The sequence below is a fragment of the Gekko japonicus genome, unplaced genomic scaffold, assembly GCF_001447785.1.
Source record: "Gekko japonicus isolate JY-2015 unplaced genomic scaffold, Gekko_japonicus_V1.1 scaffold802, whole genome shotgun sequence".
Classification (NCBI taxonomy): Eukaryota; Metazoa; Chordata; class Lepidosauria; order Squamata; family Gekkonidae; genus Gekko; species Gekko japonicus.
Window position 1 is genome coordinate 24,143 of NW_015175994.1, and position 14,477 is coordinate 38,619.

The 14,477-nt window shown below is 44.7% G+C and overlaps 1 protein-coding gene across 1 annotated transcript in view; it reads right to left on the minus strand.

Moving 5' to 3' along the window:
- Positions 1 to 13,833, minus strand: part of LOC107123197 (kelch-like protein 14) — a gene marked incomplete at its 3' end in the record, with an annotated part of 30,862 nt that extends 17,029 nt beyond the window's left edge. Inside the window, exon 1 of the mRNA XM_015426391.1 lies at positions 12,893 to 13,833. Within this exon, the coding sequence (XP_015281877.1) occupies positions 12,893 to 13,833 (941 nt within the window). The remainder of the gene's footprint in view (positions 1 to 12,892) is intronic.
- Between the last annotated feature and the right edge of the window lie 644 nt (positions 13,834 to 14,477).

Sequence of the window (14,477 nt, forward strand, 5' to 3'; positions counted from 1 at the left end):
TTATTGTTCATGATGTTTGATAAAATATTTAATAAAAAAGTCACTTAGAGGTTGCTTCCAGTCCTACAGTTGCCAACCTCCAGGTGGAACCTGGAAATATCCCAGAATTACAACTGAAGTCCAGACAACAGAGATCTGTCCCCCTGGAGAAAATGACTGCTTTGGATAGTGTATGGTATTATATTTGGTTGAGGCCTCTCCCCTTCCCAAACCCTGCTGTCCTCAGACTCTACCCCAAAATCTCTGGGAATTTCTCATCCTGGAGCTGGCAACCTAGTCAGGCCTGGCCCCTACAAATCCTCCCTCAAAGGCCAAAACAGGGCTGGAAAGGCCCCCCTGACTTTTTACTCACAGAAACTGATGCCTGGAATACTGTGGTCACCTAGCAAAGCTAGGCTATGAGCAGTGTTCCCTCTAAGCTGAGTTAGTGTGAGCTAACTCACACTTTTTTAGCCTCCGGCTCACACATTTTTGTCTTAGCTCAGGAAGGATGGCTCCGGAGCAGACCAATTTCTGCAGCAGCCAAACCGCTCACTCACAACTTTAATGCCAGTAGCTCACAAATTAGAATTTCTGCTCACAAGACTCCACAGCTTAGAGGGAGCCTTGGCTATGAGCACTACTTTTATTAGTTGTTGTAGATTTTCCAGGCTGCATGGCCGTGGTCTTGGCATTGTAGTACCAGACGTTTCACCAGCAGCTATGACTGGCATCCGCAGAGGTATAACACAGAAAGATGGAGTACTCTCTGCGTCAGTGTGACACTTCAACAACACTACTTTTATCTGAGGACTTTTTAAGCTGCCCACTGTAATTTTTTGTTTTTTATTTCACATTTTTTCTGCAAACCTGGGGCCATTTTCACATTTGTAGAAAGATCTGTCTTGCCCATTCGTAGCTCTAGTCACCATATTTAAGTATCCAAAGATTCCACAACTTCACTATTAGAATATGTTTCTTTATATATTAAGTTTGGCTATCATCTCACCTACAGGGCTCCCCACAAGGCAGAGACTTTACATTTTTGTCTGCTGTTTAGCCAATACTTTCCCCAGTCTCTCTCTGATCAGTCAGCTTCCTTTCAACTTGATAGAGTTTATCTGAGCTAAATCAGTTATCTCTTTTCCAACGACACAGTGAGAAATATATGCTACTAGGAATCCTAGAAACCATGATCTTCCTGAAAACGTTCCAGGAGTAAGAACTAGCTACAAATGTCAATGCCAAGAAATACCTTGCTGATGGTTTTCCACGTCAGTAAATCCATGGGAGAGGCTGTGGCTCAGTGGTAGAGCATCTGCTTTGCATGCAGAAGTTCCCAGGCTCAATCCCCAGCATCTTCAGTTAAAAAGATTAGGCAACAGGTAATCTGAAATAACTCTGCTTGAGACTCTGGAGAACCACTGCTACCTTGAATAGATAGTCTGATTCAACAACTACTGAACAGCTGACAGCGCCCCACCTTTTCAAGGGGGAATCCCCTCTATTTCTTGGCATACTTGATTACTTGTAAGAGGGTATCACACACTGCATGAATGTTGCCCACAACAAACTACTGCACTACTTTGAGATGGTTATGCCATCATGATTTCCATTTCACCTGTGGCTAATTTCTGCAGAAGACTGCCAAAGAGTGGTGAGAAAGGGAATGTTGGGGGTAAACCTTGAGGTGGAAGGTGGCTTCTGATTTTGAAGTTTACATAAAACATGAGGATATGCTGGCCAAGGAGCAATCATTTAACTTACTCTGGCTGCAATTCTATGTTCACTTACTTGAAAGTAAGCCCAAATGAACTCAACAGGACAGGGGTACACAAGCCCAGCATGTGTGGCAACAGCAGCGCATGAGACCATTTTATTTGGCAGTGCACCCAGAGCCACCTCTCTGCCCAAGCATGGTACAATCCTCACCCCCTCCCCATTTTGTTTGCCAGCACACCAACACCTTCACAGACAGGTGTGCATTTCTTCAGCAACTGGGCCAAAAAGTCTGCCTACCCCTGCAATAGGATATCTTCAAGCATTGGAATGCATCACATGCTTGATAATTGCATCACCCAGCATGGTGGCTTGATATAAATCACCATCGCTGCAGTCTTTCACTCAGCTAGGCTGCTTAAACACCACTGAAGTCAACAGTATTTAAGCAGCCCAACTGCATTCAGGATTGCTGCCCAAGAGAAAAGAACAATTTAAACTGACTTATATCAAATTTCGCATTTGTACTTTAGACATTTCCTAAACAAAAGTGCACACTAATTGGCTGATACAACATGCTGATCTGCAAAGAAGTACTTAAATTCAAATTCCTACTCAACCATGAAGCTTTTGGATAACTGTCTCGGCTTAACCTACGGTATCTTATCTTTTGTGGAGATAAAATGGGATGGCTCCATGTATGTTGCCCTGAGCTCCTCTGGAAGAAGGATGTTAGCAGGTAGTCATAAATATTTGTAGTTTAACAACTGAAAACATTGCAGATCTCACATTACCCAGGTGATTTCAGTGGACACTAGTAGGATATAGAATATTTTTTACTGCTTTTAGTATATTTAGAGCCCATTTTTCTCCATAACGGGGGGCCCAAAGCAGCTTCTAACATTGTTTCACATTCCTCCATTGCATTTTCACAACAACAGCCCTGCGAAGTAAGCTAGCACAAAGAGTTTTACTGGCTGAAGGTCACCCAGAAAGCTTCCATAGCAGACTGGGGACTTGAACTTGGGTCACCCAGATCCTAGTCCAACACTCTAACTGCTACCCTACACTACTAGAGTTCAGGGTTAGGTCCCTGTGCTCGTGATGACTTGACTCTGATTTATTGTGACATCTATTGTGCAGAAGCTATGAAAAAGGCAAGCTCCATATTAGGGCTTATTAAGAAAGAGACTGAGAATAAAATAGCCTGTATTGTAATACCCTTGTGTTACCCCTATGGTGAGGCTTCCTTTGGAATACCATCTAAAATTTGTTTGTTTATTTATTATGCCACCTTCCCACCCAGTTCAGGGGCCTCAACAGCCAAAAACATTAAATAAATAAAGTGCATATGGGCCACAATAAAAACAATCCATCAAACCCAAACAAACAGGAAGCAAGGTCACTAAGGGAATGCCAAATAAAACAGAAAAGTTTTCACCCATTGACAGAAGACAGAGATGGGGGCACTTGAAACTGGGCTTACAATGATGACCATACTGGCTGGGTAGGTTTTTATGGGAGTAGGTGGTCCTTAAGGTATACTGGCTCCAAGCCGTGTATGGATGTAAAGGTTAAAACTGGCATCCTGAATAGGATGCAAAAGCAAATTAGGAGCCAGTGTACATGGAACACAAGTGGAGTAAAATGGTCTCTGCAAATCAGTCCATGGTAACTGGTTGGCCATTATGTAAAGATAAGATGCTGGACTAAATGGTCTGATTCAACAGTGCACCTGTTTTGTCTTCTGACATCACTTGTGTGTGCCATAGCAAATTTATTAATCCAGAAAATTAAAATATATAAGTAATTTTATATGACATTGGATAGAACACCAAAGTATAACAAGAAAATGCTGCTTTTTAAAAGTAAAACAAAGCCCAGATCCAAACTCCAAAAGACAGTGGGAGTAATGCTGTATATACTGTCCTTACGTCAACAGTGAATGTTGGCATCAGAGAACACTACCATGCATGTCGGCATAAACTCTCAACCAGGTGGGGCTGGCTAAAGAGAGAAGCAAGTGGCATATTGCATATTTCCTTTCTACCTGAGAGGGGGGAATTGGGCTTCCATGATGCCTATTCTTTGATATGTGAACCTAATCCCTCTGCAAATGATCCTTTAAACTGATAAGTGGAATCCCTCCTCACAGTTTAATGGATCATGAAGCAAGGAAAGAATTGCCTGGTAAGAAAATGCACATATGAGCCCCATTCTGTCCCCACAACATCCAGATAAGAAATTCTGTGCATATATTATTTACTGAATTGGGAACCAGTGATAGAATGTGCTGTTGAGTGAAGATGCTATCTGTACTACACTACTTTCAATGAAATGTGAACTTGGATGCCCATCCAAATGTGTATTACCACTGGGGATTGACAGCAATGCAGTGCACTTGGACAAGTTTATGCCAGAAAGTGTTTCTATATGTGGATCTCCTTAGTTTACTTTAGAGTGAGGAAATGTGAGTCGGGAAGTCTCTCTTCCTTCACCCCAATTAATTTTTGTAGGTACACCCTTGTTGTTGTTATTACTACTACTACTACTACTACTTTGGTACTAGCCTGTCTCCAGTGGAAAGTGAATTTTTAAAAGCCTGGCATGTACAGATGGTGTCGTGGCACCAATGGCATGGAAACCATGGCTTGGATTTGTTGAAACTAAAGCAACTCCCCCTACCCTTGGCCTTGGAATGAGCATGATGCTCATATGTGTCTCCCCTGAAAGACCAGGCCTTGTAAGCCCAAGTATATTCAGCCTTTATAAACTCACACACATGATTCTGGAATAGCCCGCCATTTTCAAATTAAGTTTTCTTCTTCCAAGATCTTTGCCTCATGTGTTTTGCTGTATATCTTACCCACATTTCACAACTGTACGATTATGCTATATAAACAGTAATCTCTAGCAGTATTCAGACTAGATTCTTCTGCAGGTGCAAAGATTTTTGCCTACAGAACACGTTTCCCATTTCCTCCCACCTGTGGAAATCTCAAATGCCTCCAGAAATCCTGTTATTCAGGGGAAGGCGACCCCCATGTCAGGCTTGGGTTCTAGCCCCAATTTTATTTTGCCCTCAGCTACAGCTAGGAAGGACATCAGAGGCCCCTGGAGATCTCAGAATGGGGAGGGGTGGTGGTTGCTTCACCTTAATCCACCTCCTCCCCACCAAAGCCTTCTCTCTCACTGGCTTCAGGTCTGGCTTTCTCCCCGAACTTCGGCTCTTGCTCCTTTTTATCCTTCCTCCTCCTTGGCGCCTCCCTCATCCCCCTCAAGGATTGGCTCTCTATTCTGCCCCTCTTCTCTTGTGTCCCCTCATTGGCTTCTTGGAACTTTCCCTCCCTGTCTCTTTTAACCAGAATTTCTGCCCCCCTCTGCTGTCCTGTCCCTCTCGCTGGGAACCGCCAAACCACTTCCAACCTCTCCCCTGTTCTGCCTCCACCCTCACCCCTCAAGCCACGTGGCTGCCCTTGGGCTTGTTCTGCCTCCCTGGGTGGGCAGGCCACCACTGGGGGACTTTCTACCCTCTCAGTCTCTCCCAGTGCCCATCACAAGGCCAAGGCTGGCTGCTGCAGGCCTGACTCCAGAAGAGCCGCTGAGAAGGTTGGGTCAGGGCCATGCAGCACAGCCTTCTGGCGACTCCCCCATGTGGCCCCTGGTCAGTCCCCTGGTATTGTGGCTGCTGCCGAGAAAGGACTGGAGGCCTTCTGCTGGCTCTCCTGCGTGGCTCTTCTCCAGCCTCCTGCCACTGCTGTTACTGAGGTGAGGGCACACATGCAACTTAGCTGTTCCAGAAGGGGGGGGGGACTCCCCTTGTTGCCTCCATGAGTTGGTAGTCCAGGGAGTGGTAAGCCTGTGTCTGCACACCCCAGGAACAGAATTTTAAAGGAGTATTTCAGGCTCTTGTGGGGGGGATCATACTCTGTGGGTGGAAATCCTTCAGCCTGTGAAATAGACTTCCCCCCTCCCAGTTACTAAATGGTGATTGGGCCTCAAAAAGCAATGCACCCCTTGCACAGTGGATAATAGGGTTTAAATTGCACTTGATTCCCAGTTACATTCAGATAAACAGTCTACCTCTTGCCTTTGGATAGCAACATGGAAACCCTGATCATATTATCCACCGGTAACTTATGCGTTCATTTGTGATTGAAAGGCATACCCATCACACAACAGACTTCACAGCTAAAATGTTCGGGACAAGGGGCAAAAATTAGCTTCCAAACAGAATTATGATGAAGCACATTGTGCATAGGACATTTTCAGACAACTTAATTTAACTTATTGGTAAAAGTGGGCAGAAATGTCTAGGTACATCTCACAGACAAAACATGATGACTTTTCAACAAAGCATGTAGCCTTTTGTCTACACCAGTTCCACTTGATTTCTCTTGCTCAGTCACTCCAATTATAATTATACAATAGGAAAAAAAGAATGCCCATCTTAGACAAAAACAGGCAGGAGAAAGAGCCCTACCTTGTCCTTGTGTGCTATACCTTTCTTAGTGAACCAAGACCAGCTGAAAAGCCAAAGTAAGTTCATTCTCCCTACTCCTGTTTGCTGGGTGGGGAACTGAACATCATTTACTCACAGAAAAGTATTGTATTCTTTCTAAGACAGTAAGAAAAACAAGGAACTCTCTGTATTACCAATTCTCAGATTCATGGATATTGTTATTCCATACTGCACCAAGGTAAGAGTAACTGAAAGTAGAAAGAAAGTTATCTTTCTTAAATCTCAGTCAACAGAAAAATCATCTGTCAGGGCGCAGGGAAAAGTTTCTCCCACCAGGTTTCTGACAACTGGTTTTTCATAGTCAGCTAGGAGAAAAATAAGAACTGGTGCTGTATTATTACTCTAGTATGTCACTTATGAATATTATTTCAACGATAACTTAGTAAGTTAGCATTCATAGCTAGATACAGCAGTTGACAAGTAGCACATAATATGTCCTAATGATGAGCACTAAAATATGATTTATAGTTCATTACAACACTTGAATGTAAGGGTTCTAATTGTAGTCAAAGAACGCCCATCACACAAAATATTAAGAGGCGTTATTACTGTTAGTCTCATACTCAAACATCAAGTATATTTTAAACCCATTGCTAGATCAGAGCTAAAAGGGGTTCAGTGCTTTATACGACTGCCAAGAGAACAGACTGTGGATGGAAAATTCCAGGGGCCCAAGTCAGTCGGAGGGCCACTGAAGCCAGCATCATGCTCCATTTGTGGAATGCTTTTACTTTTAGAAATTCAAATGCAGTTCTGCACTGCAGCCACTAGGGGGGCAGGGAAGGCAAAGCACAGTAAACAGGGGTTGTTCTCACTCTGCAGGTCAGGCCTTTCTGCAACCTTTACTAGGAGGCTGAGGGAAACGCTTGCTTCTCAGAAGCCAGCACTGGAGCAAGGCAAGACCAGCCAGGACAAGCTACAGTCATTGCCAGGATACAGCCTCCTAACAAAGTTGTTATCACCAGCAGTCTATGGATTTCTTCTTCCTTTAGTTCCACCCAGCTCCACAGTTTTGTCGGCATACTCAGATTTTGCAAAGGGGCAACCCTGTCAACATGTGGTAGCAAAATATATTTTAAAAACTTTCATTTGCTTTGCTCTCTTTCTTTCACAATCTGCCATTGCACTATACCCACTTCTAATTCCCCTTATTTTTCAGTCTCAACTCCTTCTCATCCATCCTGTTTAGCAACTTAGAACATACTTAATAGCAGTATAGTATCAAACCTTTGTTAATATTATGAACAGAAGGAGGGAGTTAATATTTCCTCACAATCTATCAAAGCAGTAAAAGAATGCTCCCCCCTCCTTTACATGCATGAAAATAGAATGTTAATCTGCCTTAGTGGTAAGAAATGAGGAACAGAAGTTAGAATTTAGGCCGATTTCCCACAAGTGCTGCTCCGCGCTCGCTCTTCCCTTTTGCCCCAATGGTACGTGTCAATTTCACACAAGCTGCTGCGCGGCCGCATTTTGCCCCGCAGCTTTGCACAATTTCCCACGCATCTACTCAATCCTAAAAACAGAACTGAGTAGACACAGGGGAAATCACGCAAAGCTGTGGGGCAAAATGTGGCCGCGCGGCAGCTTGTGTGAAATTGGTCTTAGTTTAGCTTCCACTGCAAATAGCACGGGGGGGGGGGGTGGAGATAACCTGGACCAGGATATTCTGATTCCTTTCATTTTTGGCCTTGGAACTCTCACAATAATCCTGAAGCTGGTGGCCAATTTTGAGAGTCATCATTCTATTTGCTGATGTGTTATGCCCACCATAAGTAGACAGATGGACATGCTGATTCTTTTATTTTTACAGATGCATGGTAACAGCCAACCAAGTGATTTGTTTTGTTATATTTGGTTTGGATCAGGGTTGTATTGGTGGGCAGATAGAATCTTTGTCCAGGGGCACATGGTGGCTCTCAGCAGCCCTGGCCCTTTACAGTATTTTATTTTAAGCTGCAATTTCTAACAAGTATTTTATTTATTTATATTTTTGGATTTATAAATTGCCCAATCCCTGTATACACAGGGCTCTTGGTGATGTACAACAAAGTTAAAAACACTGTTAAAATCAATAAAACAACAATCAATTAATACTTTCAGATGGGATCTGTGATTTTTTTTTTCATAAACCCACTCCAGACTGTGTTGCCGTCTTGTGGGCAGGGTGAAGAGGGGGCCAAAAGGAAGCAGTGAAGAGAAAGAGGAGGGTGCCAGCCATGATGGAAACCACTGCTGTCCTCAACCAAAGGCCTGATGGAACATCTTTGCCTTACAGGCCCTGCAGAATTGCATTAAGTCCTGCAGGGCTCTGATGGTATTTGGCAGAGAGTTCCACCAGGATACCTTTGTTGCCAGAGATCACCACTAGATTGTTCTCTGCAGAGCGTAATGCTCTCCTGAAGACATACCAGAGAAGTCGGTCCTGAAGATACACAGGTCCCAGACCACTCAAGGCCTTGAAGGTCAATACCAAAACCTTGAACCTGACTCGGTACTCCACTGGGAGCCAGTGTATCTGGCGCAGCACAAGTTGTACATGCGCCATCTGTGGCGTTCCTATCAGGACTCGTGCTACCACATTCTGGACCAGCTGGAGCTTCCAGATTAGTTTCGATACATTGAGTTACAGTAGTCTAGCCTGGAAGTGACCGTTGCATGGATTACAGTGGCTAGATCAGGATGCAACAGGAAAGGGGCTAATTGCCGAGCTTGGCATAGATGGAAGAATGCCAGCCTGGCAATATTCGTGACCTGGGCCTCCACAGTTAAGGAGGCCTCCAGGATCACACCCAAACTCCTGACGGATTGCAGTAGCACTAGTGGCGTACCATCAAGAGTGTGAAGTCTATGCCCCAATCCTGAGGAGCCCCCCCCCAGCCACAGAACCTCCCTCTTTATCGAATTTTGCTCTTCTTTAACCATCCCACCACAGCCTCCAAACCCGCAGCCAAATGGTGCTGGGCGGCATCCAGGCAGCCATTAAGTAGCAGATATAGCTGGGTGTCATCAGCGTACTGGTGACAACCCAGTCCAAAACTCTGCAGGAGCTGGGCGAGGGGGATGCATACAGATGTGAAATAATATTGAGGAGAGGACTGCCCCCTGTGGAACCCCATATATTAGAGGGCACCTAGCTAGTATTTGTTGGCAGTTAGTGGACCTTCTTTCGAAATAAACATGTTCGGAATTGGGCAGAAATCTTTCAATTTCTTTTTACTAGAAAAATATCTGCAAAATGTTTGTGGTTTCTACATTTCTTGCTTTCAAATAACTTCGGAGATCACATATGCACATTTAATTAGTATGATAGAGGATATTCTATTCCACCTGAGTTTACTGAATTCATGTGGTATCATCTTTATAATGTACTTGAACATTTTAGTTGCATATCAAAATGAAATTTAACTCCGCTTCATATACATGTCCTTGCAATGGTGACAAGAATGTTAGCACAGTTTGGGGCTATTTTACAGGACACACGTAAAGTTATCATTTCCACACAATTACTTTGGAACCAGAGTTCAAGTTTTTAGATATTTACAATTTCTCCAGTGGGAGTTTAAAGCCTGTAAATAGGGCAAATCCCAAAGCATCTGTGTGCTATAGTTTTAAGTAGTGCATTAGGAACAAAAGTGTTATTTGAAGCAAATAAGGAAGACAGTTATCAAATGATGCTAAAGGCCTGATACAGCCCCCATTAAAGTAAATGGGAGTCTGCAGCAGGATGTTAATCAGTCTTTAAGAGCAGGTGTGTTAATTCCATGTTTCTTCATTATGGAGTGCCAAGCAGATGTCTACACAACTTTGCTGTTTACCTCTCAGCAAGAGAAACTACCCAGCAACAGATCTCTTTTAAAAAGAGCAATGTTCATAAGTACCCTTAATCAACATCCTTCCATAAAACGTTTCATGTCGTTCTAATTTACCTATGCCATTATTGCTCCCTGGAAACCAGTAATGATGTCTGGAAACCATTCTCTGTATTAATTTCTATCTCTCACTTTACTTTACTTCCATGATTTCATTTCCCCCCAAATCCACAATTCCAAATACCATTAATTTATCTTTTAAAAGAATCTCTTTATTTTTATTTAACGTTAGTCAGGGATAATTATTTCAAAAAAAAATTATTTCACTGTTCTTCCTAAATAAGAACCCAAAGTAACTTTTTAATAATACACACACACATATGAACTAACATAGCATACAATTATATGATTGTCAGACTTCAAGATCCAACAGTAAATTGTTCATGACTGTTATCAATTCTGAAAACAGCATGAAAGTTTTAACATAACACAGGCTAACTTCTTGTAATATTCTGAATATATCCCTGAAACATTTATATATGCAAGAAGACAGACACAGATCTTTCTTTTGGTTATATTAACAGAAAACATAAATACCGTTTACCCAAATATATTATGAAATTAAGAAAAGGGCAGAGAGCTTCTCATTTATTTATTCATTTACAGTCCCCCTTGTCACAGAAGCCTCAGGGAGATTTTAGAATGTTAACACATCTGGGCATATTATAAATGGGGGAAAATGAAAAATACATAGCTCTGATACAGCTACATAGTTGCCAAATGGTTGCAGAAAAATACTGGTTTATGTCTGTCAGTGTTTTTCACTTATAGGAAGAAGATAGCTTCCAGCAGCAGAAATAACAGCATCCCTGACACCTGTAAACATTCAGTGGTCAGAGCACCACTACATATCCTTCAAATGATATGGCCCAGTGAAGCTGGAAGGTATCTGCACTGAACCAAAAATCTCAGCAATCCACCACAACATGAGCCCCCATTGTGACCCAGGTGCTGTCCAGAATTCTGGTTAAAGAATGCTCTGGGAGCCAAAACATTCTGAATATCCTAGGGACAATTGCTAGACATATTACTGCTAAGACCCCAAACTTACTTCCAATTGCTCCTACTGCACTATATTCCACTGTTTAGCACCGAGGAACACTAAGATGTGATGCTCGCTATCTCATCAAACTACTTCTCTAGTCACTTCAGGTGTCATCCACTAAAAGTTAAATCCTCGAAATACATATTCCACATAGAATGTTTGTGAAGTCTTCTGCCCAGAGGAATGCCACACCGTACTATTGAAAACACTACGAATCTTAGAACAGCCTTCCCTACTAATGCTGTATTACCAACAACTCATTTTAAATCACACAGTGAAAAGGCAAAACAAATGTTCTGAGACGTATAAAGTCTTTCAAATACCATGTTTGCCTAATATTAATACATTCCTCAGAAGAAGTGGTATGTAATGACTGGATGCTACTGAATACTTCCAGTGGCTTTTTAAATTTATTCTTTAAACTAGCTATTTAAAAACATGTATTCTTGACATTAATTTAACATTGTCTGTCTTCAACACTGTTACACTTACACAAGAAGAGAAAAATGTGACGTCATAGACATGAACAGTATGACATCACAATGTCCCTATATAACCACTGCATTATCTCAATATGTGCAACACTAGTACCCATATAAAGTAATTTGCAAGACAGATGAAAATGTAGCCATCATAGATATAAAACCTGCTCTGGGTTTGCATCATTTAATAAAATTTGTAAAATAACAAGTAATAGCTCCTCTTAAATGGTACTTCTTCCTGTTAAATATAAAAATTAAATAGCATTAAAGAATGGGGGGCAGAATTATATGTAATAAACCACTGTGAAAGTCCCAGCAGAAAGACAAGAATCTGGCAAGTTGCCATCTCCCTGAAGAAAGGGCCCAAGAAGCTTCTAATGGAATGTAAAACTAAGCCATGGCCCTATGCCCATCCAATTTTCCTCCCATATTGTATTTTAAGAGTCATCTACGAAATTGTCCAACACATTCTTCCCTTGTCATTACCTTTGCTTGTGGTACTCAGCACCTCTAAAACAACTTCCGTGAATGGGCAGCATAACACTGTCATCTACTAATATGGGACCCTAAGAACACCAGAAGCTGTTAGGAGTTTTCATTCTCTTTAGTTTTGTAGTAGACAGCAGGACTTTTCTCTTTTCCATCTTTTCATTCAGTTCATTTTCCCTTCAACTGCACTCTTGTAATTAGTCAATTTTTAAAATACAAATTTTGCTTTTTTCAAAAGCCTAGCTATCACCTTCAAGTTGCATCAAAACCCCTTGGCTCCCTGAGAGAAGGGGGCAGGAATGGTAAGAGTTCTTATATTTTGGCTGTCTGGTCAGAAGAAGCCAGCTGAATAAACTGTCCTTGCTGTCTGGGATTTCACTGTTTTCATGTCATAACTCTACTGAATTAACAACAGGGATACCCAGCTGCTACAACAACAAAGGTGACCTATAGGAACTTTCTATAATTAGTATTGATACAGTACAAAGGGCCACCCAAACCATGATAGGCTCTTTAAATTAACAATATCTCTCTTCGGTTTTCGGAACGACTGTAATTTTTCGGGTTCTCTATGTTTTCTTGAGTGCCTATGAGAGGGTGTGTTCACCCCTCCCCTTAACTCTGTTCGCAGGTCCCTGGCAGGCACTCTTCCCCCCTCCCCCCGTTTTGTTGCTAGATGTTGTTTAGCAACTTTTGAACCTCACACTGCCGTGTACACATGCAACAAACCCACTACAAAATACAGGGTTTCTGGATGAACTCCCTCCCCGTCCCCTTCTCTTACCTGCTGGCCAGGCTCTGCCTGCAGTGCTGCCTGAAGGGCATCAGGTGGTAGTTCATGGCGTCCAGCAGCAGCTTCTGGCAGACCGGGTCGGTACGCATGAAATCCACCGACTGGACCCGCTCGACGAGCTCCGGAGCCGGGATGAGAGCGAAGCGGAGGCGCTTCATGAGGTCCGGGGCATACTGCATGCGGGTCTCGCGGTCGTGCTCCAGCCACAGCACGGACATCTGGAAGAGCGCCAGCTCCGACTCCACCGGGGGTGGTAGCGAGTCGAGGAGGGCGCGCATCTCCTCGAAGTTGAGCAGCAGCACGTCCTCCACCAGGTACTTGTTGGCCAGTTTCTTGGTCTCCTCGAGTCCGTGCAAGGCGGCGATCTTGCACACTTGCTTGTAGTTCTGCACCGAGATCTGGTCGTTGAGGAACTGCACGCACAGCTTGGTGACCTGCGGGATGTGCAGGATCTTGCTGACCGACAGCACCTCCTCCACCGTGTCCAGGGACAGGGTCACGTTGGCCGTGTACAGGTACTCGAGCACCAGGCGCAGCCCGATGGACGAGCAGCCCTGAAGCACCAAGTTGTTGATGGCCCTGGGGCTGGCCAGCAGCTTGTCCTCCGGGGAGGAGGAGGGCGTGCCGGGCTCCTCCTGCTGCTGCGGCGGCGGCGGCTGCTCTTTGGGGGGCAGGCCGTCCGGAGCGCCAGGTCCGAGGGTGTGGTGGTGGTGGCCGCTCCCGCCGCCCCCGCCGGCGGTGCTGGAGAAGAGCGATCGGAAGTACTGCGAGCACGAGGCCAGCACGGCCTTGTGGCAGTGGAACTGCTGGCCTTGGGCCGTCAGGGTCACGTCGCAGAAGAGCTGCTTCCTCCACAGCAGGTTGAGGCCGTGAAGCAGGTTGTCGCTATGGCTGGGGTCGAAAGTAGACGTCCTGTCCCCGGACCTTGACATGGCGAGCCGCCTCAATGCACCTGACTGGAAACCCTCCTTCGACCTGGGCAAAGAGGGCGAACGCTCATTCTGAGTGCGAGAAGAGCCGAGAGGCGTCCCGGTTGGCCACCCCCTTCCCCACCACTGCAGCAGCCTTTGGGCTGCTTGAAACCCTCGGCGCCCCCAGCCATGGGGCTTCCTCCTGCATCTCTAGCAAGCCGGCTTTCCTCAAAAACGGCCCGCCCGGAGGGGGGGGGGAGCAACTACTTTCTCTCAAGCCGAGGAAGGGAGGCGCGCGTCACTTGCGGTTGCTTGTTTTCTTTAGCTTTGCAACGGCGCTGCTCCCATGCATCGGAAAGGGGGGGGGGGCAGGGAGAACGAGCTTGGGCTGGTTGTTTTCCTAACTCTCGGAGAAGCCACCGAGTTACCCAAAGCCAACCAGCCCTTGCCGAAGTCCGGGGCCAGGCCACTACTTGAGCCAAAGTGACTGAGCTCCGATGCCCCTCCCCTTCCCCAAACTGCGCCTTTCCCGCCTTTGCAAGGAACTCTTGTCTGCAGAGCCGCGAGACGCTTCGTCTTGAAGCGGTACGTGGAAGGGGGGGGGGGTTTGTCGTCTCGTGGAGAGTAAGGACTGGAAGGGGGGGGGGTGGTGGGGGCGGGGTTTG